This window comes from Megalops cyprinoides, chromosome 22 (genome assembly GCF_013368585.1).
Source record: "Megalops cyprinoides isolate fMegCyp1 chromosome 22, fMegCyp1.pri, whole genome shotgun sequence".
Classification (NCBI taxonomy): Eukaryota; Metazoa; Chordata; class Actinopteri; order Elopiformes; family Megalopidae; genus Megalops; species Megalops cyprinoides.
This window is the reverse complement of record NC_050604.1, coordinates 25952659-25978102: the sequence shown is the minus strand read 5'-3', so window position 1 is coordinate 25978102 and position 25444 is coordinate 25952659. Positions and strand designations below refer to the sequence as shown.

The window sequence follows — 25444 nt, the reverse complement described above, 5'->3', positions numbered from 1 at the left end:
GGATTGCAGGCGAGGCTGTTACCCTGGCAGTGAGGACACCTGGACACCAGGTCAGCTCTGATGTCGCCTGGTACTACAGTTTGCGTGACCCCAAGATTATGATCGCTCAGCTCTACAGAGGGATTCCTGACACAAACTACAGCCAGAGGTTCACAGGCAGACTGCAGCTGGACAGACAGACTGGATCTCTCATCATCAGCAACCTCAACACCGATGACTCTGGAGTTTACCAGCTACAGGATCTGAGAAGAGGCATTTCTCTGTTGCAGCTTGAGCTAGCAGTATACCGTAAGTGAGCTAGTTTCATTACTTCAGTTTGCTTCCTAGTATAAAGTGTGGAAACTGTTGCTGTAGCAACAGTATCCATCTCTCACTCACTCTCTCTGTTTCCCTCCCTCTCCAGACCTTGTGTGCAAACCTCATATCTCTCCCTCTGAAACATCACGCCACTCTAACAGTTCCTGCTCAGTGCTGTGCTTTGTGGAGAACGGGAGAGAGGTCACCCTGTCCTGGCAGAGAGAGGGGGAGACACTGTCCCACACCAGCAGCCCTGATCTCAATACCTCCCTGTCTCTCCCTCTGGAGATAGAAGAGTACAACTCCACCTACAGCTGTGTGGCTGCAAACCCAGCTAGTAACATGTCAGTGACAGTCAATCCTGTGGCGCTCTGCCAAGGTAAATGCCTTTCCTTGTATTGGTCTGAAAAGCTGTAGATAGTTAGAGATGGGAACGGACTGAGAAAGTCTCTATGTTTACCTTTCACAGCTTTCTGCCCTTGGCCATGGGCCTTTGCCTGTCTGGGTCTTGTGCTCATTGCCGTGGGAGTGACATGCAATAAGTTGCAAGCGAAAAACAGGAAATCAGATGCAGGCAAGTGTGTGTGTCTGTGTGTGTGTGTGTGTGGGTGTTCCTCCAGGTATGTGTGTGTGCATTGGGATATACAGTACTAGTTAAAAGTTTGGACACACATGATTAAGATAATGGGAAACATGCATTAAAAGACATCTTTATCTGAAGACTTACGTTTAAATGCATGAGATTTGTTTCTTAGACAAACAGAAATATGTGATGCTGATGCCTATGTACTTACTGGTTTTTTTGGCTACTTTGAAGAAAATAAATCTACTTTGAAGATTTTATTTATTTCTAACACTTTTTGGTCACTGCATAATACCATTTGTGTTATTTCACAGTTATGATGTCTTTACTATTAGTCTAAAATGTGGAAAATAAAGAAAGAAAAGTGTGTCCAAACTTTTGACTGGCACTGTATGTGAGTGTGTATTTGTGCATATGGAGCTGTGAGTGAGTGTGTAATTGTGTGTATGGAGCTGTGAGTGAGTGTGTATTCGTGCGTATGGAGCTGTGAGTGAGTGTGTATTTGTGTGTATGGAGCTGTGAGTGAGTGTGTATTTGTGTGTATGGAGCTGTGAGTGAGTGTGTATTTGTGTGTATGGAGCTGTGAGTGAGTGTGTATTCGTGCGTATGGAGCTGTGAGTGTGTATTCGTGTGTGTGTGCACACGGGCAGGTGTGTATGACATCCTCCTGTGGTTACTGTAACAGAGCCCATTAGTGATGAGAGAGCTGACGTGGTGTACTCGTTGCTTGGAGACCGTGCCCATCCTCGTTACAAAAGCTGCGGTAGCGGTGAGCACCTCCATAATTTCTCTTAACACCATCAGTAATAATAACAGTAATAGGGGCAACAAAGTTATCAGCCATTTGCTTAGCAGATTCCTTTATGCAAGCAACTTAAATAATTTTCCACTTTGTCAGCTGGGCGTGAACTGAAACCAAAGCATGGTCTGCCCCTTGGTGAAGTGCCTTTCCAGGGAACAATAGTGTCCCACCTGGGATGTGAACCCTCACCCTCTATTTTGACACCAATGCTGAAAAGACATAAAACAGAATAATAGATAAAAACCCCACTGCTACTTTACTGATGTAAAGTGACACTGCTTTGAGATGTTGCTCCCTGGAATATTCACTGTGTGGCTTAGATACAGCTGGACTGACATGAGGGTCAAAGGTCAATATTACATACATTGACAACGCAGTTCACAAACTTTTGTCCACGTTTACCACTTAAATTAACAGCATTAACAGGAAGCATACAGTTGAACAGGTCACACCAGCAGGTGTGTTAACCGAGAATTCTCCGTCATTTACCGAATTTTAAAGGCATTGACAGATAATTCAAACTGCCATGCATCATTTTGACAGATAAAAAAAGTATCTCGAACTGAATAGTTCAAAATTTTGCCCTTTTGAATCAAATGTTTGGTTGGTTAATTAGTTGAATTAATTATTGAATAAAACGTAGCCTGTTTCCTGGGACTCACATTTGAAACTGATTTCAGTAGCCTACTTGTTTAGGCCTATATAATTACCAGTAAATGAAAACAAATATGACGTGTAAAAATAGACTGTGGTGGAATTTTTATAACCCCGTCCTTTACAGTGACGGATAATGATTAACTGTAGCGCAACCTCTGGGTCACACAGGTGTCATCAAGACCCAGAAGATATATCCTTATAGCCCTATTTATAAAACATATCAATGCAGATATTGCAGGGCAGGGACATTAATATGATAATATGTAACACTATCAATGTTTTATGTCCTGTTATGTAGTAGGAATATTATATCTTTTCAAAGTTGGTGTAAAATGAACGCTCCTGCCCCTTAAAGCCACCTAGAGCTAGTTACACACTATAAACCAGATGTCACGTGGTAGGGGGCTGTTGAATTTACCCATAGTTCATCACTTTGTAATCTTATATCGCCAGAATGAGTGTTTTTGCTTATCCTGGACCAAGTTATTTCATGCATGGTTTTAACACTATTCCCTTAATTTTCCCTCTCTTACGCTGCCTCGCAGAGGTCCAGATCTTCGCTGGGAACGAAAACGCGAACGGAAACGGGCATGTGAAGGAGCTGATGGCATGAAGCGTGACAGACTTGCACTTTGTACATTAGCCTAGAGATCTAAGCACTCTCCTGTAAGAATAAAACAACAGTTTGGACGGACTATTCTTTTATTTGCAAAATTGAAAAAACTTTATATACACATTTATAAACACATTCCAAATCACAGGATTACACAGTTACAGGGTTGCACATCTCCCCCATTTCAAATGTGGGATCACCCCTGCAAAGCAACCCTACATGACACGCAGGGAATGTTTACACTGTTCCCTATGTAGCTGATCCTTCCAGAGGCCTCATTCTTTCTGCAGCAGGACTCCTTACCCTTCCATATCACCAGTGCGGCTACTCCAAGCACGACAACCACGGCAACTACGATCCCAGCCACTGCTCCGCAAGAGTCTTTGGGAGGCACTGAAATCACAAAGCAGAGAGTCCCTCTATACAGGCCATTCTGTTCTGTTCATTCACCTGATGGTAACTGGCTATGTGGAAACACTGCTTCCCTGCAATTACAGGTGCTTCAGGCATCGTCTTCTTCAAATACCTGTAACTGTGACGCTGTGTGAATCTGGGTTCCCCTGCAGCTCCGGCGTCTTTGAAGCACATCGGTAGCTCCCCTATTGAGTAAAATAGCTTTTAACCTCTGCCCTCAAACGGGTTTGATTTGGAATAATCAGCATGTGTTGTACAGACACGCATCCACGTACATAAAGGAATAGATGGATCAATGCATTATGCTCATTTTCAGAAATGCGTAACAATGGTAGCCTTTGTACATTTCCTGAACAGTTCCATGAAATGATGAACCAAACATGGAAGTGGAGCCTGAGTGTGTGTGTCTGTCCATTTTCTGTCAGTATTTTAAAAATGGATTAATTAGTGTTGGGAATTTTCTCTCTCTGTGGAACCAAGTCGGGACCGGCAAAGTAACACACTGATGACCACTTTTCAATTGAAAAGATTTTATTTCGATGTGCAAAGGGAGCCTCGCGTGGGAGCAGCGACAATGCGTTCCGACCGAGATCTTCAACATAATGGCCACAAGTTAGTTATCATTAGATCTCTAATACAGTGTGCATGTAAAAAAACAGCCCTTCTAGTGGAAGGCACATACAGGCACAAAAACACAGTTGTGCCAATGATGCTATGATGCAATGTTTTGACGCTAGTGTGGCAAGGCAGTCTGACACGCTGCGTTGGAGCATCTGTCTTTATGGAGGCTAAGGTTTGAGCCCACCCACCGCCGTTTTTTTTTAAAGGAGTCCAGTCATGTCTAGGCTGCAGTGTGGTGTAGTGGTTAGGAGCAGGGCTCGTACCTGAAAGGTTGCTCGTTCAATTCCCTGCTGTGGCACTGCTGCTGTACCCTTGGGCAAAGGTAGTTAACCTACAATTGCCTCAGTAAATATCCAGCTGTGTAAATGTATAACATATAAAAAAAACTAAGCTTTGTAAGTCACTCTGGATAAGAGCACCTGATAAATGCCAATAATGTAATGTTATAAAGTGCTTTTTTCATAATGCAGCTGAGGACTAATGGACAAAAAAAAATCATTTTCTGATTTTGTGAGATCTGAAATTAAAATATTTTGTCTCAAACCTGTAGTATCAACACTGGGGTACTTTTGCTAATGTAGTTTTTGAGAAACCCGGTCTGAAGTTAATGCTCAACATCATCAATGAGGTGGAGGAAGCAGGTTACACACTGTAAACATCACTCCTCTGACTCACCACAAAGCACCTGTTCTCAATACACAGAAACAAAGCGAGTCAAAGGGACCAACTCTACTGTCCATAAAGACGTCTTTCAGACATTTCACTCCCCTGCTGTGGCAGCACTGTGTTGTAATGCAGGGACACCTTTCTGCCATGACCAGGGCTGAGGTGACAACTTCTCCCCTACAGGCTGGGTTTCAGGCACTGAAATGCGGACAACTTCCTCTTGAGGCTGGGGTTCTGGTGCTGGAGGCTGGCTTTCTGCCTCGGGAGGCTGCGCATGGGTTGCTTGAGGCTGGGTTTCTGGTTCTGGTGTTGGGGTGTTTGCCTCTGGAGGCTGGTCGTTTGTGCAGCTCTTGTTGACTGTGTCTTCACCATTCACCTGGCTGTAGCTGATCTTTTCAGAAGCCTCTGTCTTATGGCAGCAGGACTCCTTTTTCTTCCATATACACCAAACCAGTGCAGCTGCTCCTGGCACACCAAGCACAACAGCCACGATCCCAGCCACTGCTCCACCAGAGAGACGGGAGTCTTTGGGAGGCACTGAAATGACAAAGAAGAATGTCACTCTATACAGAGTCTGTCCCCTGAAAACTATTAACTATGTTTCATCAGCTTCATTTTTAAACTAGTGAAATGTGATGTCGTTGGGTATCTGTAATTGTGTGCTAATTATCTTAACCAGCTATTGGCTAACTACCACCACCTGTCTAATCACCAGACCAATAAATACAGGTTTGTGGCTACAGAGGGTTTTTGTTGGAGATAATGGTAATAAAACTTCAAAGAGGCAAAGCACCGTTAAAAATACCATAATAACCAACAAGGATCCCAGCTGCCTATAAAATCAACAGTATGACACAACTGATTAAATGAAATTCTAAGACAAAAGTCAGGGGGTTAGAATTTGATGATTTTGATAGACTTTCTATTGTCATTTACCAAAATTCTGGATAATCCTGAACTGTCTAAAATGTAATGTATGTGGTGGTTGTGTGGTTTTTTTAAAAAACATATCACAGTATAATTAAATGACCACCATGGAAAATCAGCAATAAAATAGCAGTTCTAAAATTCATGAAATTTGGCAGGCTTGTAGGGCGATGGGTTGGGGACTCACTGGTCACATGACCACACAATAATAGGGCAGCCAGAATTCACCTTAATCAAAAAAAAAAAAAACTAACATCCACCCCAAGGTACAGAATTGAGGGTCTGCTTTAACCGTGCTCATCAGGCATACATCATGGATGATCTTACAGTTGGTGACAGCCCTGCATTATAAATGGGTGATAATCTGGTCCAGCCCCCTGTTTTTAAATAAAATTACAGGTGCTTCAGAAATAGTTTTTTTTCTCCATACCTGTAACTGTGACGCTGTGTGAATCTGGGTTCCCTTTACGTTCTGGCTCGTTAGAAGTGCACCAGTATTCGCCTTGATCTGAAGGGTGCACCTGATGGAGGGTTAGGGCCATGTCACCGTCTAGGGTCCTACTGGGAGATAAGATCACCTTGTCCTCGAAACCGGGGCCATAGGTGATGTCGCCACCGTGGACCCGGCATACGAGCTGACCATCTTTGTACCACGTGAAGTCTAAGTCCTTGTAACGCATGTGTCTGCTGATGTCCACGTAGCAATGCAGGGTGAGGGGCTCACCCTGTGGCACAGAGTGCATTCTGGGAACTGAGAGAGAGAGAGAGAGAGATTTGAGTTTTAACCCCACTTTTTTTGGGACATCACACTGCAGACACAATTCATGCGAAGGATGGCGGGGGTGGGATGTGTACGTAAAAAAACACTGCAGAAACAGAATAACAGAACATCAGTGTCTCAGTGTGGAAGCAAAAATATCAGGTGCTCCAAACATCATGTATGCTCATCTTGTCTGTGACACAGGTTTTTTTTACTTTGCATATTAAAGCCTTTTTAGGGCTGCTGCAAAATCCAGTACACCACAATATTAACCAAACTGGCAGTAAAAAAAAAAAGGGACACACACTCACCCAAGACCTCTAGACGCACATCTGTAAGAATCTCCCCACTGTTACTCCAGCACTGATAAACGCCTTTATCTGTGTACTTCACGGGACTGATGGTGAGACTGAGGTTTTCCGGATCCTTCTCCAGGTCCGTGAAGGTGATCCGACCCTCAAAGCCAGGACCTGCGTTGACTTTGCTTTTGTTGAGTGATGCCACAAGCTGCTCTTCATTGTTTTCATTTCCCAGAATCCTCCACTGGTCGAAATCTGCCCCACTGCAGGGGAGGGTAATGGAACTGGCCACATTTACCTTCCGTACAGTGAAAGCTGAAGAGTAGGAAGCTGGGGGGGAGGAAGGGGGGGGGGGGGGGGGGGGGGGGAGGAACAGAGAGGGAGGAAGGAGAGGAACAGAGAGGGAGGAAGGAGAGGAAGATGTCAGTCCCTCTTGACAGAATTATTTTTCACTTTACCCATCCTAAGCAGTCAATCACATCACACGCATACCTGTCCCCGCTGGCCCTCTGAATCTTTGTCAGAACTCACCCAGCAGGAGCACGGCTCCAATGACGTATCCAGCGTGTCTCAGCATCATGACAGGAAGCCACACTGCATTATGGGAAAACGCAAAACAGGATTTCACTCTACAAGGGAGCAGCGAAACGGCTGGCACAAAACTCAAACCAATCAAAATTCAAAGCTTTTACACTTGTAGATGCTTCAAAGTGTTTTATATTTACAAATTGTGAATAAAAAAAACACTACAGTTCAGAAGTGCCTATTGCATGTAAATTAAAATGTGGAAGTTACTTCTTAAGGTGCTTCCTATACTATGCTCATATATTGGAGCGCTTTAGATGTGTTAAGTTTTCTAGCTAGCTACTGTCACCGTTTCACACCAGTGCAGACTTGTTCAAATTAGTCTACTAATTTTCAAAACAATTTTGTGAGAAAATGTTAAAATACAGTACAGTAAGTTACAATGAAGTGGGAGGAAAGGGAACATATGCGGTGTGGAATTTCATTACTTTATATTATTGTCATTCAGCAGATGCGACTTACATAGGTTACAATTTTACAGTTTACATGTTACCCGTTTATAAGGCGAGGTATTTACTGAGGCAATTTTCGGTTGAGTACCTTGCCCAAGGGTACAACAGCAGTGCTACACTTTTTAGGTACGAGTCCTGATTCTAACCAGTACACCACACTGCCAGTTTCAGGGTTGTACCTCGATATCCCGAGGTATAAATGAATGAATGAAAGAATCTTGATATCCATAATTTACCGAATCTACGCGCAATCTCGTTTTACAACGGTAATGGTTGAAACATTTCTCTCCTGCTTTTCTGTGCTCTTTAAGGAGGACTACCACCTCGTAGTAGCCATCTCTGGTGGAGTCCCATGTACCTGAGAGACGACATATACCCACCTACGGTGAAAGCTCTAGGTCGAATATCTATGATATAGGATACCTCCACATTCTATTGCGTCACCGACGACGGCGGTAGGAGTAAGGTGGCGTACTACTAGCAATGGACATTTTGACTCTTTTTAACAAGAGTGTATCTATTTTAATCTAACAACGATAACAATGTCATTATCCAATAACATTGTCTAATCATCAGACTAATAAATACAGTAGCAACCAACCATATTTGAACAGTACAATACGTAGACTAAGTGCAACAGTAACTTCCGTTCCAGCACAATGCTACCACACAATCCGAGGTAAACTTTTCAGATATGGACAGAGAAGGTGCACATAGCTAGTAACATTACGAGGGAAACATTACCGAAACGTAAAGCCATCAGGTAGCCTAACAGACAGTGACCCAGACCGCTAAAATTAAACAGATATAGTGACACACCTGTACACCTGATAGTGACACACCTGTACTGCGATAAATGCAACACATTTTTACAACACATTCTTCGGGCTGAAGACCCGAAAAATCAACACCACCCAATTAAAATTGCGTTTAACAAAATATTTTTGTCGCGCTGTTTTCAGCAGCAGTTCCTCAGTGGATCATCAAGTTGCCAACCTTATGAGCCCCCACCTTGTCACAACGCCACATTACCTACATCGACACTTCCTAAGACAGCAAGCCATAAATATCAGTTCCGGAAAAGTCCTCCTTAGGAACCTTCGCTTATCTCTGCAATGCATATATTAAAGGGCATAAATGACTTACAGCGGAGACGACTCACGAGAGTGAGCACCGAACAGCACAATCAATCTTTATTTCACGATCCCTATTAACCCCAACAACAACCCTCACCACATCATTTTATTCCAACAGCCAACCCCACAACACACCCGAAAAGCAAAATCACGACGCACCCAATTGCGCTTCAGCGAGCTTCTTCAGGGTCGTTCTCAGCGCACCGATTCTCCACCTCCTCATTGCCATGAAGCTCACGAATACAGGAAGGACATGTTAGTCCTTGACACATTCACTGACGGGTTGCATTACCCACAGTAGAAGGACGGAGGAGGTACAGACAGGAAATGTTATTTTTTCCCACCATGAGATAACATACAATAAGTGTGACAAAAAGACCAATTAAACCACAATTAAAATGAGGAAAAAAATCACCAGCCGGGACTAAGCATGCCGGGATATATGCATATAATATTCTGCCGACAAATCGGTGCTATTGTTACAGGTACAACGTCGGAATGTCCGGAATGCTGAATATAGGGAACATGGGGACAGCTCGCATCTTCTAATGACGGAAAAGGTATAACCTTTTATTTACGATCAACGTATTGCGTTTAACCTTACAAACATCACAATTTATAGACCAAAAGCCTGATAGCATCATTATCAAGCTAAAAGTGATGACATAGTAAATACTTATCCAACTCGCTTACGTGCGGTTTGCTGCACTATGAAAATACCGCGTTCGCCTCTCCACTTCTGATAGTAAAAATGCAATGCATAAAAATCAAACACTATCAAAATCTCCCTAATTTTAAGTCTCTTTGATCTCAATTTTTAAATGAATATTACATTCATTTAGCAGACGCTTTTACCCAGAGCGACTTCTAGCACAACAGAACATGTGCTGTGTGTACCTATTCAAGTTGCAACAGTTAGCAACAGTGTTACACCAGGCGAACAACACCCCCAGACCAGTGAGTGCCAGTGACAATATTTGAGCCCTACTCTAAATTAACTTTAGTGACCTGAACAGGCAAGGGAAGCCAAGTATACTACCATAAAATGATCTTTCGCCCGAACAGGGACTTGAACCCTGGACCCTCAGATTAAAAGTCTGATGCTCTACCGACTGAGCTATCCGGGCTCCTCGTCGCATCGCCTATAATGTCATTGACGTCGGGACAAAACCTGTCAAAATTAAATACGTAAATGTCAGAATTAAATAAATAAATGAATCATTTTAAAAACATGAACCCAAACACATGTTTAGGCATGTGGTCAAGTTTTGTAAAAGTCCTGTCTGTAGCAGTTCCAATACTTTATTAGTGTATGCATTTTAAAAGGAAATCAGGTGTTCCTCACAAGCTGTCTGGCATCTTAGTTTACACTGCTGGACAGATCTTAAATCAAAGCATCTTCATTTAGTCTTCATTTTATTTCCTCACTAATCCCAGATCCCAGCTAACAAATGTTATAGATGATAGATAGATAGTACTTTATTGATCCAAAAAGGAAATTGCCTTGCCAACAGTCAAGCATGTTGGGAACAGTGTTACACAACATGAAATAAACATAAAACAATAGGACAATAAGTAGATGTATGACAATATAACAAATTTCGGTAATGTCCGTAAGTGTGCTTCTTGTGCGTATTGCATATATAATTGCACGTGAGGGGGTTCATACGTCATTGCAAATTAGTTATTGCACTCATTTGCAATTAAGTATGAAACCCCTCATGTGCAGTATGTATAAGTGCAATATGAAGTTCTGCTTCACATACAGCCAACACATTTTGGTTACCAGATCATTCCGGAAATGTTTTATGACAGTTCTAGGAAAGTTCCATGAACTTTGCATTAAGGTTCTTCTCTTAATGGTGCCGGAATTATGTTTTTTTTTATTATGTTGGCAAGGTGTGCAGTAGATGACCAAACAGGAAGCTTAAGGGGAATGCATTTCCTGATATTTAAGGAACTACCAAGAAAATAACGCTATTTTGTTAAATTTCCGGAACATTCTGAACCACAAACCATAACTGCAATGGCTGTAACGCAGTGGAAAAAGTTATACTACAAATAACCAGTCAGGATCCCTGACTTAGCATTCCTTGACAGTTTTGTGTTATCTAGGATGTTCGTCAAAAGACAAAAAAAAAAAAAAACAAAAGAAAAAAAAGGCAGCGTGGTAAACCATTTTGTCAATCAGATCTATTGTGGTAATATTGTCACATCTGCTCAGACATTATTTAACAGGGATTGATTGCACTACCAATCCACTGAAGCGGGCAGTACATTACACTGCATTCTGCCATTTGCCAGATGCTCTTCTCAGGAGGGGGGCAGCAGGGTGGGGGAGTCTTTCACACTGCGTGTCGTCTCCTGCTCTTCAGGTGAACGGTGACAACAGCGCAGATCATGGCGAGCTGACCGCAGGCCAGCACAGCCGCGTACACGGAGTAGACAGGGGGGGCGCTAGAAAGGCCAATCAGAGCAGGAGCGGAAGGACTGACAGGCTGCTCCACTTTCCCTAGGAAAAAAAAAAAAGTTAGTTGTTTTCTGTTTAAAGCACATCCTTGTTTGGCCTGCACTTGTTTGGCTTGTTTTAGTGCAAAGTCTGTACAAAGAGGCTTGTCTGTACCTTTGAGAAACAGTTAATGGGAGGGACCTCAATCTTTAAATATTATAAAGATGCCACACTGCTCAAAAGACAAAGGTCAGCGGTGAAGTGAGACTTCATGAATGTTACCTTTTCCACTGTTCCCGTAATCTTCAGGTGTGGGTGTTGTGACAGGCCCAAAGTCTGCAGCATGTTGAAAATAAACAGGCTAATTAATAACCAAATAAATAAACAATTCTGCCAGTCACAGTAGTGTGTGGGAGTGAGGGTTATATAGAGACAATCATGTTCTTTTGAAACTTTATTATGCCCATCGTCAAGAACCAACTATCCCTTGCGCACACGAGTATCAGACTTTGAAATGATTTCACGCACACCATACAGATCTTGCTGAGACCACGCACAGAAATTGCATGTTGAGCGAGATGATTGACAGCTCCATAAGTGTGTTCATAAAAGCGCAAAGCAAACAGACAACAGGATTTTATAAATTAATACAGAATGAATGCCTTGCAGAATATTTTTGAAAAGTAATCTACCTACCGTGGAGACGGATTCCTTTTCCAAACTGCAGAATTCTGCCCTCTTTCCCGGCACAATAATACAGCGTGAGATCAGTGCTTGTGACGTTCTCAATCTTCAAAGAGATTGATCGACTTTCAATTACACCAGTGAAGCGAGCGTTTTCTTGCTTGGTCACGAAAGGTTTCCCGTCGCTTTGTACCTTTGCGACCAGAACGATGACGGGGACTTGATCGGGCTCGTGCCTCATCCAAGTGATCTCCACATGGTATGAGACGGTACATCCAAGCGTGACAGAGCCCCCGAGCCTAACCTTCCTCCAATCAGTCACCTCCAAAGACTGTTTCACGAAGCTGCATACTGTTATAACAGTAACAATGTCACCAGTGAAAGGGGAAATTTTATATATTACGTCTTTATGTTTTACCCTTGTCTCTACAATGTCGAATGAGCGTATCGAAAGCCATGAACTATAAACGTATAAACAAATACATGTACAAACAGAAGTATAAATACGAATATTGTTACAAATTGGCGAGTGAAACCGAAATAGATTAATACTCACCAAAGATGGAAATTATATAAGGGAATCTCATTCTGTATGGAATGCGTCTGTCCAGACTATTTCAATTCTCTTGCCATCGGCTGAAGGGCAGTTGCTCTGTTGTTTTAGTAATCTGCGCGTCAGTTACCTGTAAACCCAGTGCATCCTGTAGACAACCCCTTCGTACGCGGTCAACTGTGATGTACACATTTTCCGACTGCCACTCGCCCCGCATTATTTACATAGAAGCGTTAAACGTTAAATGTATGACTATTTATTCGAAGAGTAGTCACAGAGATATGCTTCCCCTATCAGATTCGGTCCCCCCTCGAAAAGCGCCGTCCAAAACTTCAGCTTTCATAAGTGTTTAGAAAGTGTTACTATTCGCACAATGTCCCCGTAGGCTACTTTCGGATGGGATAACATTTTCAGTTTGCTTGCCTGCTTGGGGTTATGACTGATGACGCTACTGCTCTGCGCGGACCAGCCCGGTTTACTGTATGTGATTTTGAACCATGTACAATAAAACTTTTGCATCAGACTTTGAGGAATATTTTGAATTAATTTTTTATCATTTTTGCATTTGATATAGCTTCCTTGCGGCGCATTAGCAGATAACGGCGGGGAGTGGTGAGGTCACCACAGCGGCCACACAGCACAGTAATACAGCTGAGCAGTGATCTTTCTTTTAATTGAACGATGATATTTTGGCAAGGATTTCAGGCATTGCTAGAATCTTATGAAATCTGATCATGCTTGCTGAACGCGGGACAACCCAACAGCAGTATTATGCGATCACCCTAAAAGGTCTTGCATACCTAAACTAAGTCTTCACGAATGTGTTGCTTTACGTTTCCGGTTGTTAAGTTCCGTATTATGGATTTAAACAAGTGTTTTGATAACAGCCAAGGAACCTGTGATTTCATGAAAATGTTTTCGCTTTCCAGCCATCATCATACATTGTACAGTTGACTTAAATTATATGCTGTAATGCAAAACAAAGGATCGCAAAATATGAAAGATCACCACTGAGCTTCCCTCCGTTTTGATAATATGACCTATATGTCGGGCTTCTGGCTAACAGGAAGTTGCGCCCACACTCTCTGCAGCTCTAAGTTTCCAGTGAAGCTTCGCGTGCGCACCTCAGTCGGGGTGGGGAGTGGGGAGAGAGAGAAAGTGCGTGCGTGGGGCGGTTGGGGGTTGGTAATAAAAAATACAGTTCAGAGGAACATGCCCCACTGGGGCACTGTTGTTGTATGGGCAATGTACTTAACCCATAATTGTCTCAGTAAATATCCAGCTGCATAAATGGATAACATGTTAAACTGTAACCAAGTCGCTGCGGATAAGGGTGTCTGCTAAATGACTGTAATGTAATTTACCAACTCACGTCTCATTTCAACCCTAAGTCCATTCATTCACACACCTATTGAATCAGTCATTCACATCTGATCCTTTCACCAAAAGGATTTATGAGAGAGCACCTCTCAGACCACAGGTAAAGGCTTACATAGGATCAGGTTGGACACCTGTGACCTTAAAAGACAATAGTTTTCGCAAAGAGATATCATAAAGCTTTTTTGAAGACACAGAGATATGCTGAAGTACATACACATACTGTATATGTCAGTGGTACTCAACCAGTGTGCGTGAGGCAAAGCGAAATGTGGCGTGGAATTTTGAGGAACCCAACGCATTATGTGTGTGACATTCTTCATAATCAACAACCAGCTTTAAGTTGGTGTGCTTTGACCTTCTGGTTTGACCTTTGATGTGCCGTAGCCCCAGAAAGGTTGAAAATCTCTGTGATAAGGCATCATATTATACATATCAATATTCTCTTGAGAGGATGAAAAACTACAAAAATTGGAAGCTTTCTGCAATTGGAGATACACCCTCGCTTTGTCTGTGGTTTTAGATTGTGGCAATGAGCAAACCTGAAAGTAATGCCACTACAGCATATGCACACACAGTATCTCATAAGGCTGTCAGTGTCCACTCCGTCCCTCCCCCACCTCACCCTCTGACTCACCACTGCACCGGAAAACAGCTCAGCCTCTACCAGTGCCAGCAGAGCAAAAAAAAAAAGACACACACACACACACACACACACACAGAAATTTCCTAACTGGGAGGTTCTGCTACATTTTATTGTTCAATTACATTATTAAAAGACCTGAGTTGCACACATTTGTGAAAGAACCCAACCTTGCCGTACACATTACAATGGTGCACTGAATCTCAGCCATCCCACACAGTCTGATGATCTGACTCCTGTCAGATCATGAACACATACAATGTAGCGCCCATGCAATGAGGGGGAAAAGCAAAGCCTCCGGGAATGCAAACAAGTAGATTTACATGCTGGCATAGAATTCTATGTGCATGTATTCAATGCCAAACTTGCTATCGGGTACTAAAGTTTATCTAGCAATAATCTAGTATTTCAAATACGAGGGAAAAAATACACGCCTTTGTTATTTAAATCACTTTATCTGACTAAGATACCCACAGTTATTATTTTATTTATAAACGAATAAATGCAAATAAAAACACATACATAAGAATAAACAGACTGCAGTGATTGTATGACATCACATTGCACTGTATGTAACACAACGGAAGGGGCTCCTTCTTAGGCGGGTGAAAGGCAGTGACACTGACCGATCATGGCATCATGGGGTTTGAAGTTTTTGTTGTCCTGATGAATAGGAATGCACTTTAGTGTGAGTGACACACAGACCAGGTTCCCCTTCACTCGTTAAATTATTATTGTTATATATTATTGTTATTATTATTAACAATATCTTTTGTTAATAGAAACTTTAAGCGTATATTTGCAAGAAAACATCAAATGTATGTTTTAACGTTAACTAAGGTGCACAGGTTCTCCTGTTTTGTCACAGACAGCTGCAAGGCGTCTAATGTAATGTGTATCTAATGTTACTATGTTAATGTTAGCTATCCAACTGTCTCGTCAGCAAACTATAACAATTTCGGAGAAATAACGAACGATTCTGAATTTTCACCATTTGCACGGGGAAACACAAACCGCAAACTCACCAAGATCTAAAATTACAGTTGGCTGTATGTGGTCTGAGTTTACTGGATTTTATCTTCGGATAAACTTATCTTATCTTGGGTAACAAAACATGTGCTAGCTAGCAAGACAGACGGTAGTTTAGAGACGTTTGTCAGCTAAGGTGAGATATGACAATGATTTTAAGTCAGCGAGGATTTTTAAAGGCATTAAAACACACGTTGTAAAAAATAACCACCGCATTTTTAGTACGCCAGTCCCCTATTGATGACGTAAGGTCAAGCGCTGTCACAAACACAGAAACAGAAAAAAAACTAGACGGAGCTGGAATGAAAGACAGGTAACCGGATTTTTTTTGGAAGAAGGGAGGAACATAGACAACCAGAGAGACCCTCCTCTCTTGTTAAACACCACAATCAGCGGGGAGGAACGAGGCCACGGATGAAGGTAAGAGCAGGTGAACAGGTAGCTGGCAAGCTAGCGAGCTACCTAGCAGCCGTAACTGAACTAGTCTAATCTAACTAGTACTTCACGATATTGATACTAGTTAAGGCAACTAGACAACATCCAGATCACACTCTGTGTATAGCCGTTAGCTAAATTGACGATCGTCTCTGTTGATCTGGTTGATCTGATGTTAGCTATCTGGCCAATGGACAGAAACAGTTAGTTGGCTAGCTGTGCTTTTCCAAGTGTCGACAACGATGTCACCTGTCAGTTGAAAACGCCCTGCCGAAAATATGTGTCATATAAATTTGTGTATTGTAACATTTGTCATGTCACTTGTCAGTTGATTAGCTGAATGTGTGTGAATGTGTCTGAATTAGCTAAGATGGCTAACTAAGGTTATGTTGCCAGCGATTAAATTTAAACAGGCAACGCTAACCTGCTAATGTCATCTAGCGTTACCTTAGCACACCACGTGAGATCGTTGATGACAGAACCGAGCTGTCAGTTGTCTTAAGCAACCATGTACTGTAAATGTAAGATATTTCGCGTCCACCAGCTGTTGCATGACTAACTAGCGCAGCCTGCTAGGTTTGCCATGTCATTAACGTGTATAACTTCTCGATCATAGCTAGTTTGCTAAGTTATCCAGCTACCAGCTACCGAAATGGCCAACTGTTAAAGTTCCGATTGCCATATAAGACAGCTAACGTTCCGGTATAGCTTGCGAGTTTATAATTTGTTGTTGTGAATATACCTAGCTTGGATGGCAAGATAGTTATTTCGTTAATACAAATGCAGCCACTGTACTACAGTAACAAGTTAACTTGGTGGTCAGCTAGTTAGCTGTTTGTATTTAAAGTTAAATGTTTATAATCAGCTTGTCAGTTAGATAAGTACCCAGCAAACATTCCTGTTCTGGCCTGGTGATGGGCCTGTGCGTGTTGAACAATGGACTTCTGCGTGGGATTTCCACAGTGGACCCACGGGGATTTGAACATCTGTAATATTTCACAGTTAGCGGCGGAAGCTATCGCTGAACGTTAAAATGGCAATTAAGAGAAGTACTATTATGCTCTCAACAGTGATCGTCACATCATCACAAACGCAAATGACTGCCTTATTGTCTGTTGCGTTGTGGTGCATATTGTCGTGCTTATTATTTTTATTTATTTATTTATTTATTTTGCTTTTGCATTCCAGCATGGCCGGGGTGTTCGATATCGACCTGGAGTCCGAGGACGTCAGCGATGCAGAGGTTAAGATCGATCTTTGGGGTCCGAGGAAAGACCATTATCTACAGAGTGTCGTTATTTAAATCCAGCGTGGGCCTGTGCCGAATGGCCTTACGCACAGCTCTTTTGCCGAAATTTCTCCTTTTAATGTCCCGGCCTGTATAAAATAGTGCCATTGGTTTCGTAATCATGAGCGTGAACACTGCCCTGAGAGTCGGAATCTAACTGTGTATTTGGTGTTTTTTTAAGCCACACCGTAGGCCAGTATGTTTGGTTTGAGATGGGGGTGCAAGAGACCCTGATATGCCATCGATGGTTTCTAGTATTTACACTAGACAGCACTTGCCGGTTCCTAACCTTTCTATCCAGACAGTTGGTTTACCTATATTACATGCAACTATTGCACTGCTATGTAATCACACATATTGACCACTTATTTATTGCATTATAATATTGCATTTTGTTTCTGTGGTGGGAACAAGTCTCTCATGGTGTGTAACTCTGTTATTGGTGCAGTCCAGTGTACGATCTCTGTTAAGAACTCACCCCCCACAAACAGGCGGGGCCAGGGGGGTGTTTGACTACAAACCCACGTACTTTCATCTTGAGGGCCGTTTCCTCTGTGCCTTGCAGGAGGAAGTGTGTGACTTTCCTGTGGCAGAGAGTGAGCCGTGAGTATGACATCTCTGCCCTGGCTGTGCCCTGTGATTCCCCTCCGGGGAGACCTGCTCAGACCTGTTCTCCGTATCTCCCTCTCTACACCTTCATCACATTTGTTTTTTTTTTTTTTTTTTTGTGTGATGCATTTGCTTAGCAAATTCCATGCCTTATATTTTTAAATTACATTGCTTTTGCATATTGGTAGCCTATGTGGCAGAGGGACATCTTCATGCATTCGTACGGCTGGATGTCTGTGATTCAGTTTTGCTCATTGGTACAGTAGCACTGGGAATAAAAGCTGCAACCCCAGTTTAGGAGCCCAGCGTGGGAGTAATTTGTGTTCCACAATATATTGACAGTCCTGCTCCAATCTTGCTGTGTTCTTTCTCTCTTCTTCACCTCTTCCATCCTCCCACTACCTACCTCCCACGTTCTCTCTGTCTCTCTCTCCTCCACCCTCTCCTCCTCCCCCCCCTCTTCCACACACCCTCTCCTTACTTCTCACGTTCTCTCTCTCTCTCTCTCCTCCACCCTCTCCTCCTCTCCCCCCCTCCTCCACACACCCTCTCCTTCTCACATTCTCTCCATCCCTCTCTCCTCCTCTCTCTCCTCCTCCCTCCCTCTCTTCCACCCTCCCTCCCCCCATCCCCTCCGCTCAGGGGTCAGACGGAGGAGGTGGAGCTGACGGGGGCCAGTGTGAACCGGGACAGTGAGAGGGTCGGGCCTGAATGCTTCGAGCTGCTGACAGTGCTGGGGAAGGGGGGTTATGGCAAGGTGCGTGAGCGTGAGTGAGAGACACACGTTTACTTCCAAACGCATAGCGTGCCGAAAAGTGCTACCCACATTGTTACACGCTTACAGGGAAAAACTGAGAGACGTAAACACAAACTCCTCAGAAGAGGAACCGTGTAAACGCAACCCACGACAGAGCCTTTAACTCAGTAAATGGAGGTCAGAGAGACCCGATGTGAAGCGGATAGTGTCTCCTGATTTCAGCTGGGTGCTCTTGTGAAAAGTGACTACGGTAATTGAGTGAGAAGCGCAGATCTAATCTGTCAGTTTGTGCCATTCAGCTGTTTCTCTCAGTCCACAGAAAGCGTGTTTGCACTGTACTGCGACACCCCTTCACATCTGTCCTCTCAGTGCACGGTGTGTTTCTTCTGTGCTGTGTTACTCCTGCTGTCCTGTACTACACAGTGAGTATTTAATGTGCTACGTTAACTCTTCTCTCTCCTCAGGTCTTCCAAGTGAGGAAAGTACAGGGCTCCCAGACTGGGAAAATATTTGCCATGAAAGTCCTGAAGAAGGTACAGCACACCTGTGTGTATGTGACTGCTGGGACTCCTGGTGTGTGTGAGTCTGTGAATGATGCCGTGTGAACCCTCCCCCAGGCGAAGATCGTGTGCAACGCCAAGGACACGGCGCACACGCGCGCAGAGAGAGAGATTCTGGAGACCGTCAGACACCCCTTCATTGTGGATCTGCTGTATGCCTTCCAGACCGGCGGCAAGCTCTACCTCATCCTGGAGTGTCTGAGCGGTGAGACGTGGCCGTCTGTGTGTCAGTCTGTTTCTGTCTGTCTTTCTGTCTCTCTTGCTGTCTGTGTATGTCTGTCTGTGTGTCTATCAGCCTCTCTGTCTTTCTGTCTCTACCTCTCTCTGCCTGTCTGTCTCTCTGCCTGTACCCATTTCCCATAATCCCAAGCGTATCCCCCTCTCCCCTCTTCCCCCATCCCCCTTCAGTGTGCTGTGTCTGAGTTGAGGGGAGGATAGGGGTGTGTGCTTGCGAGGTCTGTGACAGGAGGGTGAAGCTGGAGATACAGGGGCTGTGTCTGTGTTTTACTGTAAGTGTCTTAGCAGAACAGATTAGTTTAGAATGAGGTGATTGATCCACATGTTGGAAGTTGTATTGCCAGTCATTTTCTTTATCTCTCTCTCATTCTCTGTCTCTGTCTTTGTCTTTGTATTTCTCTCTCTCTCTCATTAATCACTCTTTCTTTTCTGTCTCTCAGGTGGGGAGCTGTTTATGCAGCTGGAGAAAGAAGGGATATTCATGGAAGACACGGCCTGGTGAGAGAGAGAGAGAGAGAGAGAGCGAAGGGTGAGAGAGATGCTTTGCTTTCACATTGATTTGAGATTGATCATTAACTTTGATGTCATTTTGCGATTGGCAGTTTTTACCTGGGGGAGATCACGCTGGCTCTGGGACACCTGCACTCTAATGGGATCATATACAGAGACCTGAAGCCTGAGAACATCATGCTCAACCACCAAGGTACCAGCCGGGCAGAGGTCCCAGCAGAGCTCTCTGCAGGGATCTGTCCAGCCCCTGTCTCACCACCGCAATGCTGTCTGTCTGGCCTGCAGGACACATCAAGCTGACCGATTTCGGCCTGTGCAAGGAGTCCATTCATGATGGGGTGGTCACACACACCTTCTGCGGGACCATAGAGTACATGTGAGTGTAGATTTACTTTCAGATTTGCACCCTCTGTGGTACCGTAGAGTACATGTGAGGACAGATAATACAGGTGCACACCCTCTGTGGTACCATAGAGTACATGTGAGTATAGATTTCCAGACTTTCAACCCCTGTGGTAGCACAGAAGAGTTTACAGCAGAATCGCAGTGACACACGTGTGCATGGAGTGTAGCTATCAATCTGTTATGTGTATTCTGTCCTCGCTTGATGTGTTGATGTCAAACTAGACAGATAGCTAACATGTGAGGCGATCCAATGAAAACTGAAGCTTGGAAGTTTAAGGCATTTACTGATTTCCTTGTATTTCCATCTTGAACAGTGTGATTGAAACCATTCTCAAACTTTTTTGTAAAACTGTAATAAAACATACAAACGAAATATAATCACTATCAGCTCTGTACAGTATTTCCATATAATTCAAATGTCAAATAAACATACTGTAGCCATCATTCAAACACTCAAAAAACACAGCTAGGCTATATCAGTTCAACTAGAAGCACTTTTGTAGTTAGCTAACCAGTGTACAAAACCCCACATGACAGTTAGCAAGCTAGCTACTTAGCAAATTATGACAAGCACTGTAAAAGCAATCGAATCTTTACAAAACATGAACATATGCACTCTGTTATCATTCTGACATTCTTAGACAACAAACAAGCGTGTCAGTATATACTCACAGACATATAGTCTCCAAACATTGCCATAAACAAGATGCTGAACTGCACACACGATCTCCAGTCTGTCACAACTAATACGATGCAGAGTCCAACAGGGCAGATAACACAAATGACCACAAGGTGGCGCCAAAGGACAGGATAATATCTGCACATGAATACTCATCAGGGAGTGCTAAAAATGAAATGAAATTAGACTATTTAAATAAAACGAAGTATAGTTGCAGCACAATGTGTGTGTGCTTGGGTGCTCTGTCACACTGTCTTACTGGGGGAACCCTAACTCCCTGAAACCCCCCACCCCACCCCTGACACCCCGAAACCCCGCAGGGCTCCTGAGATCCTGATGCGCTCGGGCCACAACAAAGCGGTGGACTGGTGGAGTCTGGGAGCACTGATGTACGACATGATGACCGGATCGGTGAGGAAGGGGGGGGGGCGAGGGAGAGAATGAGGGGAGAAAGAGAGGGATGGAGAGGGAGACAGAGAAGAGGGAGGGTGGGAGGAGGGGAACAGGGAGGGAGGAGGGAGACAGAGAAGAGGGAGGGTGAGGGAGGGAGAAGGGGGGAGGTGCTGGAAGAGCCTTCCTCTCTGATTAGAAGATTGATAGAGAGGACAAGAAAGAAGCAGTTGTTAGAATTATTGTGTATGATTATAGTGTGTTGACCATCAGAAGGACTCATTAATGTGCTATTTCTGTGTGTGAAGTGCAAGGCGTGTTCTGTAGTCAGAGCATGTGAGAATGTTCAGTGATTTTTATTTCACTCTTCATCTCCTTTACTCCATCTCTCCCTCTCTGACTCTTCATCCCTCTCTCGCTCTCTTCCCTCTCCCTGTCCCCCTGTTCTCTCCCCCTTCAGCCCCCCTTCACTGCAGAGAACAGGAAGAAGACCATAGATAAGATCCTCAAGTGCAAACTTAACCTGCCTCCCTACCTCACCCTGGATGCCAGGGACCTGATCAAGAAGGTACGACTCCTATCTCAGAGATAAGGCTGGGGGCCGCGTTTCGTAACGCAGACAGGGATCGCTCCGAGTTCGAACGGGTGTCGGGGTGAGGCTGATACCCGCCCCTTCAGGCTGCTGTGGGGCTGTTCCTTTTTCGGTTGTTTCTGTTTTCGGGTGGGCTCCTGATGATTTTAGGGTTTTCTGCGTGGCTGATTTGGTTATGGTTCTTTATATGTTGATTTGTTTTTTCTTCCTTGTCAGCATGGAAATGGCTCATTGTTGAAACAGCTCGTTGTAGTAAAGAGCATTGTAAGAGTCTGCATCATTGCCCCTTCCCTTTCCTGTCTCCCCCTGTCTCTATCTCTCTCTAAAAAAATGATGAATAACACTATTTTTGAGTTTTGTGGTTTGTTGTTATAAGTAAAGGAGGATTAAAAGTCAGTCTCTCCTTCTTTCCCTGCCTCTCTCTCTCTCCCTCCCTCCCTCTCCCTCCCTCCCTCTCTCTCTCTCCCTCTCTCTCTCCCTCCCTCTCTCTCTCTTTCTCCCTCCCTCACTCCCTCTCTCTCTCCCTCTCTCTCTCTCCCTCTCTCCCTCTCTCTCTCCCTCCCTCTCTCTCTCTCTCTCTCCCTCCCTCCCTCCCTCCCTCTCTCTCTCTCTCTCTCTCTCTCTCTCCCTCCCTCTCTCTCTCTCTCTCTCTCTCTCTCTCTCTCTCTCTCTCTCTCTCTCTCTCTCTCTCTCTCTCTCTCTCTCTCTCTCTCTCTCTCTCTCTAGCTGTTGAAGAAGAATCCCGCACAGAGGCTAGGCTCCAGTAAGGCAGACTATGCTGACATACAGGTAATGAGCATAGAGTAGTAACATAGCATGAGCATGTATATTCATTGAGAAGGCCCAGCACAGCTCACAGTACAGCACACACACACTTACATTACACCCACAGTAAAAGACATAAAATTGATCATCAGCAATTGTATGTGACAGTTGTTATGAAAGGTACTTTATTGGAGATTCCATTTGAAAGCAATGATAAGTGCTCATTTGACCGTGTGTACGTCAGTGTTGCATGTTGGTGGAGGTATTTTCTGCAGTAGGTGTGGTAGGTGGCCCTACTTCATACCGAACAGTATAGAAAGGATCTCCACACACAGCTGTCAGCGTCGGGAGGGACTGACTCTGTCTGTGTGCTCTCTCCTTTGCAGAAGCATCCCTTCTTCAGACACATCAACTGGGACGATCTGCTGAATAAACGAGTGGAGCCACCGTACAAGCCCTGTCTGGTACCTCATCCCCCCGCTTTCCCTCTCCCTGTTTCTGCCTTTCCACAGCAGAGAATACACTCACTCACTCACTCACTCACTCTTTCGTTTTCACTCACTCTTGTTTCTGTCTTTCCACGCTCACTCACTCTCTCTGATTCTTAAGTAGTTGCTAAAACAGCATTGACTTGTGAATGTTCTTCTCCCCCCCCCTCTCCCTCCCTCTCCCTTTTCATCCCTCCCCTCCCTCTCTCTCTCTCTCTCTCCCTCTCTCCCCCTCCCCTCCCTCTCTCCCCCTCTCTCTCTCCCTCCACCCCTGCCCCCTTCTGTAGCAGTCAGAAGAGGACGTGAGTCAGTTTGACAGCCGTTTCACTCGGCAGACTCCGGTGGACAGCCCTGACGACAGCTCCCTGAGCCACAGTGCCGAGCACGCCTTCGCTGTAAGAGAGCGCCTGCGCACACCTGCACACACCTGCGCACACCTGCGCACACCTGACACACCTGCGCACACCTGCGCACACCTGCGCACACCTGACACACCTGCTCACACCTGACACACCTGCTCACACCTGCGCACACCTGACACACCTGCGCACACCTGCGCACACCTGCGCACACCTGACACACCTGCGCACACCTGCGCACACCTGACACACCTGCTCACACCTGACACACCTGCGCACACCTGCGCACACCTGACACACCTGCGCACACCTGACACACCTGCTCACACCTGCTGTCTTTCGCAGGGCTTCACCTATGTGGCTCCCTCGGTGCTGGAGAGTCTGAAGGAGGGGTTCTCCTTCGAGCCCAAAACCCGCCCCGTCCGGAGACTAAACAGCAGCCCGCGCACGCCCATCAGGTGAGAGGAAGGAGCACACCTGTGTTCCCGGCCGGCTCCACTGTCACTGTGTGGCCTTTCAGTCTGCAGCCTCACACTGTCCAGCTTCACATCTTAATGGGCTATGTTAGCGTGAGCTTCATTAGCATGGGCTATACTAGCAATGGGCTTTATTAGCATGGGCTTTATTACCAATGGCATTGGATATTAGCTTATTAGCATGGAAAACTTACCAGAGCAGTCTCACAAATTCTCTCTCTCTCTCTGCCCCCACCCCCGTCCTTCTCCCCTCCTCCCTTTCCGTTTCTCCTCCCCTGACTGTTCCCAGTCCTCTCAAATTTTCTCTGGCCGACCCGTTCAAAGCCAGCGGAGACGGGGAGGCAGTGGTGCCTGTTCAGGCCACGCCCCAACCCCCTGACAACTGTGCCACCCAGCCAATCCGGACACCCGGCAGAACCAAGAAGCAGAAAGGCCACAGGAACGGCAGATGAGGCCGGACTCAGCCTGCTGTGGTCTCTGCTCGGGGGGGGACCCTGTGTTTCTCACTGTTCAGTCTGCCTACACTCACTTCACTTCCAGGCCAAGGTGCTTCCTTCATCGAGACAATGTTTCTGCAAAGAGATTTAACTCTATTTTTGCAACAGTAGTTAAAAATTAGTACGAGTCATATTTCTGTGAGTCATATTTCTACAGTGATCAGTATCTGTCAACAGCAATGAGTACCAGACACAAAAAAAACCTGAATGTTGTATTTTTTTGCTATCTGTCAGACACTGCTCTGTGGGAAGATCTTATCTAAACTCTGTGAGACTGTCCCACAGTCTGAGGAAAAAACTGGTCGATCGAGTACAGAGTCCGCAGCCTCCTCCTTCTGTTACAGCCTTAAACAGGCTGTCTGTAATGGTGCACACAGTGGTGTTAGGAGTGGAGCAGCATTTTAGCCTGTTTACCCCACAGGGCAGGGGGCTAGCCCTGGAGGGCCGTCCTGCTGGGTGCCTCTGCCGGTGTCTGGGGGGGTGGGGTCGCTCGTTTGTGGGTGTGAACAGGGGAAACACAGGTTCTCTGACCTGACTCAGTCCCAGAGACAACCTGTGCCTGAGAAAATTTTAAACCTTTTATTTATCAGACTACTGATATTTGGTGGATCTAAGCTAAAAATATATATATAGGAATTACATTTTTTTCTTTTGTTAATTTAAACGTGAATAAATTGAAATGAATTAAAAAAAAAAAAGATATTTGTGCCGTGGAGGCCCTGTGGTGTGGAGTTTTGCGGTGTGTTCTTGAGGTGAAGTGTCCGATCTGATCACAGGGTATTGTGGGATATGATACTGTCGCCCTTTGAGATTAAAGGCAGTCTATTCACTTACTGTGATGCAATCACTG

The 25444-nt window shown here is 44.6% G+C and overlaps 2 protein-coding genes and 1 non-coding gene across 4 annotated transcripts; 1 reads left to right on the top strand and 2 right to left on the bottom strand.

Moving 5' to 3' along the window:
* Window positions 1-4416: 4416 nt before the first annotated feature.
* On the bottom strand, window positions 4417-9020 carry LOC118769641. Its single transcript, XM_036516854.1, has 5 exons — window positions 8823-9020; window positions 7171-7233; window positions 6652-6969; window positions 6011-6331; window positions 4417-5190 (listed from the first exon to the last, which is right to left on the bottom strand). Exons 2-5 carry the CDS (start codon window positions 7217-7219, stop codon window positions 4748-4750), a joined length of 1131 nt encoding a protein of 376 aa, XP_036372747.1. The 5' UTR covers window positions 7220-7233; window positions 8823-9020; the 3' UTR covers window positions 4417-4747.
* An 846-nt stretch (window positions 9021-9866) lies between these two features.
* Window positions 9867-9939, bottom strand: trnak-uuu. The gene has a single exon. It is a non-coding gene; the product is annotated as a tRNA-Lys (tRNA).
* A 5792-nt stretch (window positions 9940-15731) lies between these two features.
* On the top strand, window positions 15732-25194 carry LOC118769639 (ribosomal protein S6 kinase beta-2-like). 2 transcript variants are annotated; one of them, XM_036516852.1, is made up of 16 exons: window positions 15732-15967; window positions 17171-17225; window positions 17836-17873; window positions 18522-18636; window positions 19101-19169; window positions 19254-19401; window positions 19874-19931; window positions 20036-20136; window positions 20229-20319; window positions 21348-21438; window positions 21878-21985; window positions 22736-22798; window positions 23161-23238; window positions 23553-23657; window positions 23967-24079; window positions 24387-25194. In XM_036516852.1, the coding sequence occupies exons 2-16, from the start codon at window positions 17172-17174 to the stop codon at window positions 24547-24549; spliced, it is 1395 nt and encodes a 464-aa protein (XP_036372745.1). In that variant the 5' UTR covers window positions 15732-15967; window position 17171; the 3' UTR covers window positions 24550-25194. The 2 variants fall into 2 exon arrangements, with proteins under 2 accessions (XP_036372745.1, XP_036372744.1); XM_036516851.1 differs by having other exon boundaries at window positions 15733-15967; window positions 23550-23657.
* The last annotated feature ends 250 nt before the right edge of the window (window positions 25195-25444 follow it).

Coding starts and splice junctions, on each gene's coding strand:
- LOC118769641 (XM_036516854.1), bottom strand. CDS start 7,219: ATGATGCTGAGACACGCTGGATACGTCATTGGAGCCGTGCTCCTGCTG. Junction 6,970..7,170: donor TGGAGCCGTGCTCCTGCTGG/GTGAGTTCTGAC, acceptor CCTCCCCCCCAG/CTTCCTACTCTTCAGCTTTC. Junction 6,332..6,651: donor TGTGCGTCTAGAGGTCTTGG/GTGAGTGTGTGT, acceptor TCTCTCTCTCAG/TTCCCAGAATGCACTCTGTG.
- LOC118769639 (XM_036516851.1), top strand. CDS start 17,172: ATGGCCGGGGTGTTCGATATCGACCTGGAGTCCGAGGACGTCAGCGAT. Junction 19,932..20,035: donor TTCATGGAAGACACGGCCTG/GTGAGAGAGAGA, acceptor TGCGATTGGCAG/TTTTTACCTGGGGGAGATCA. Junction 20,320..21,347: donor TGCGGGACCATAGAGTACAT/GTGAGTGTAGAT, acceptor GAAACCCCGCAG/GGCTCCTGAGATCCTGATGC.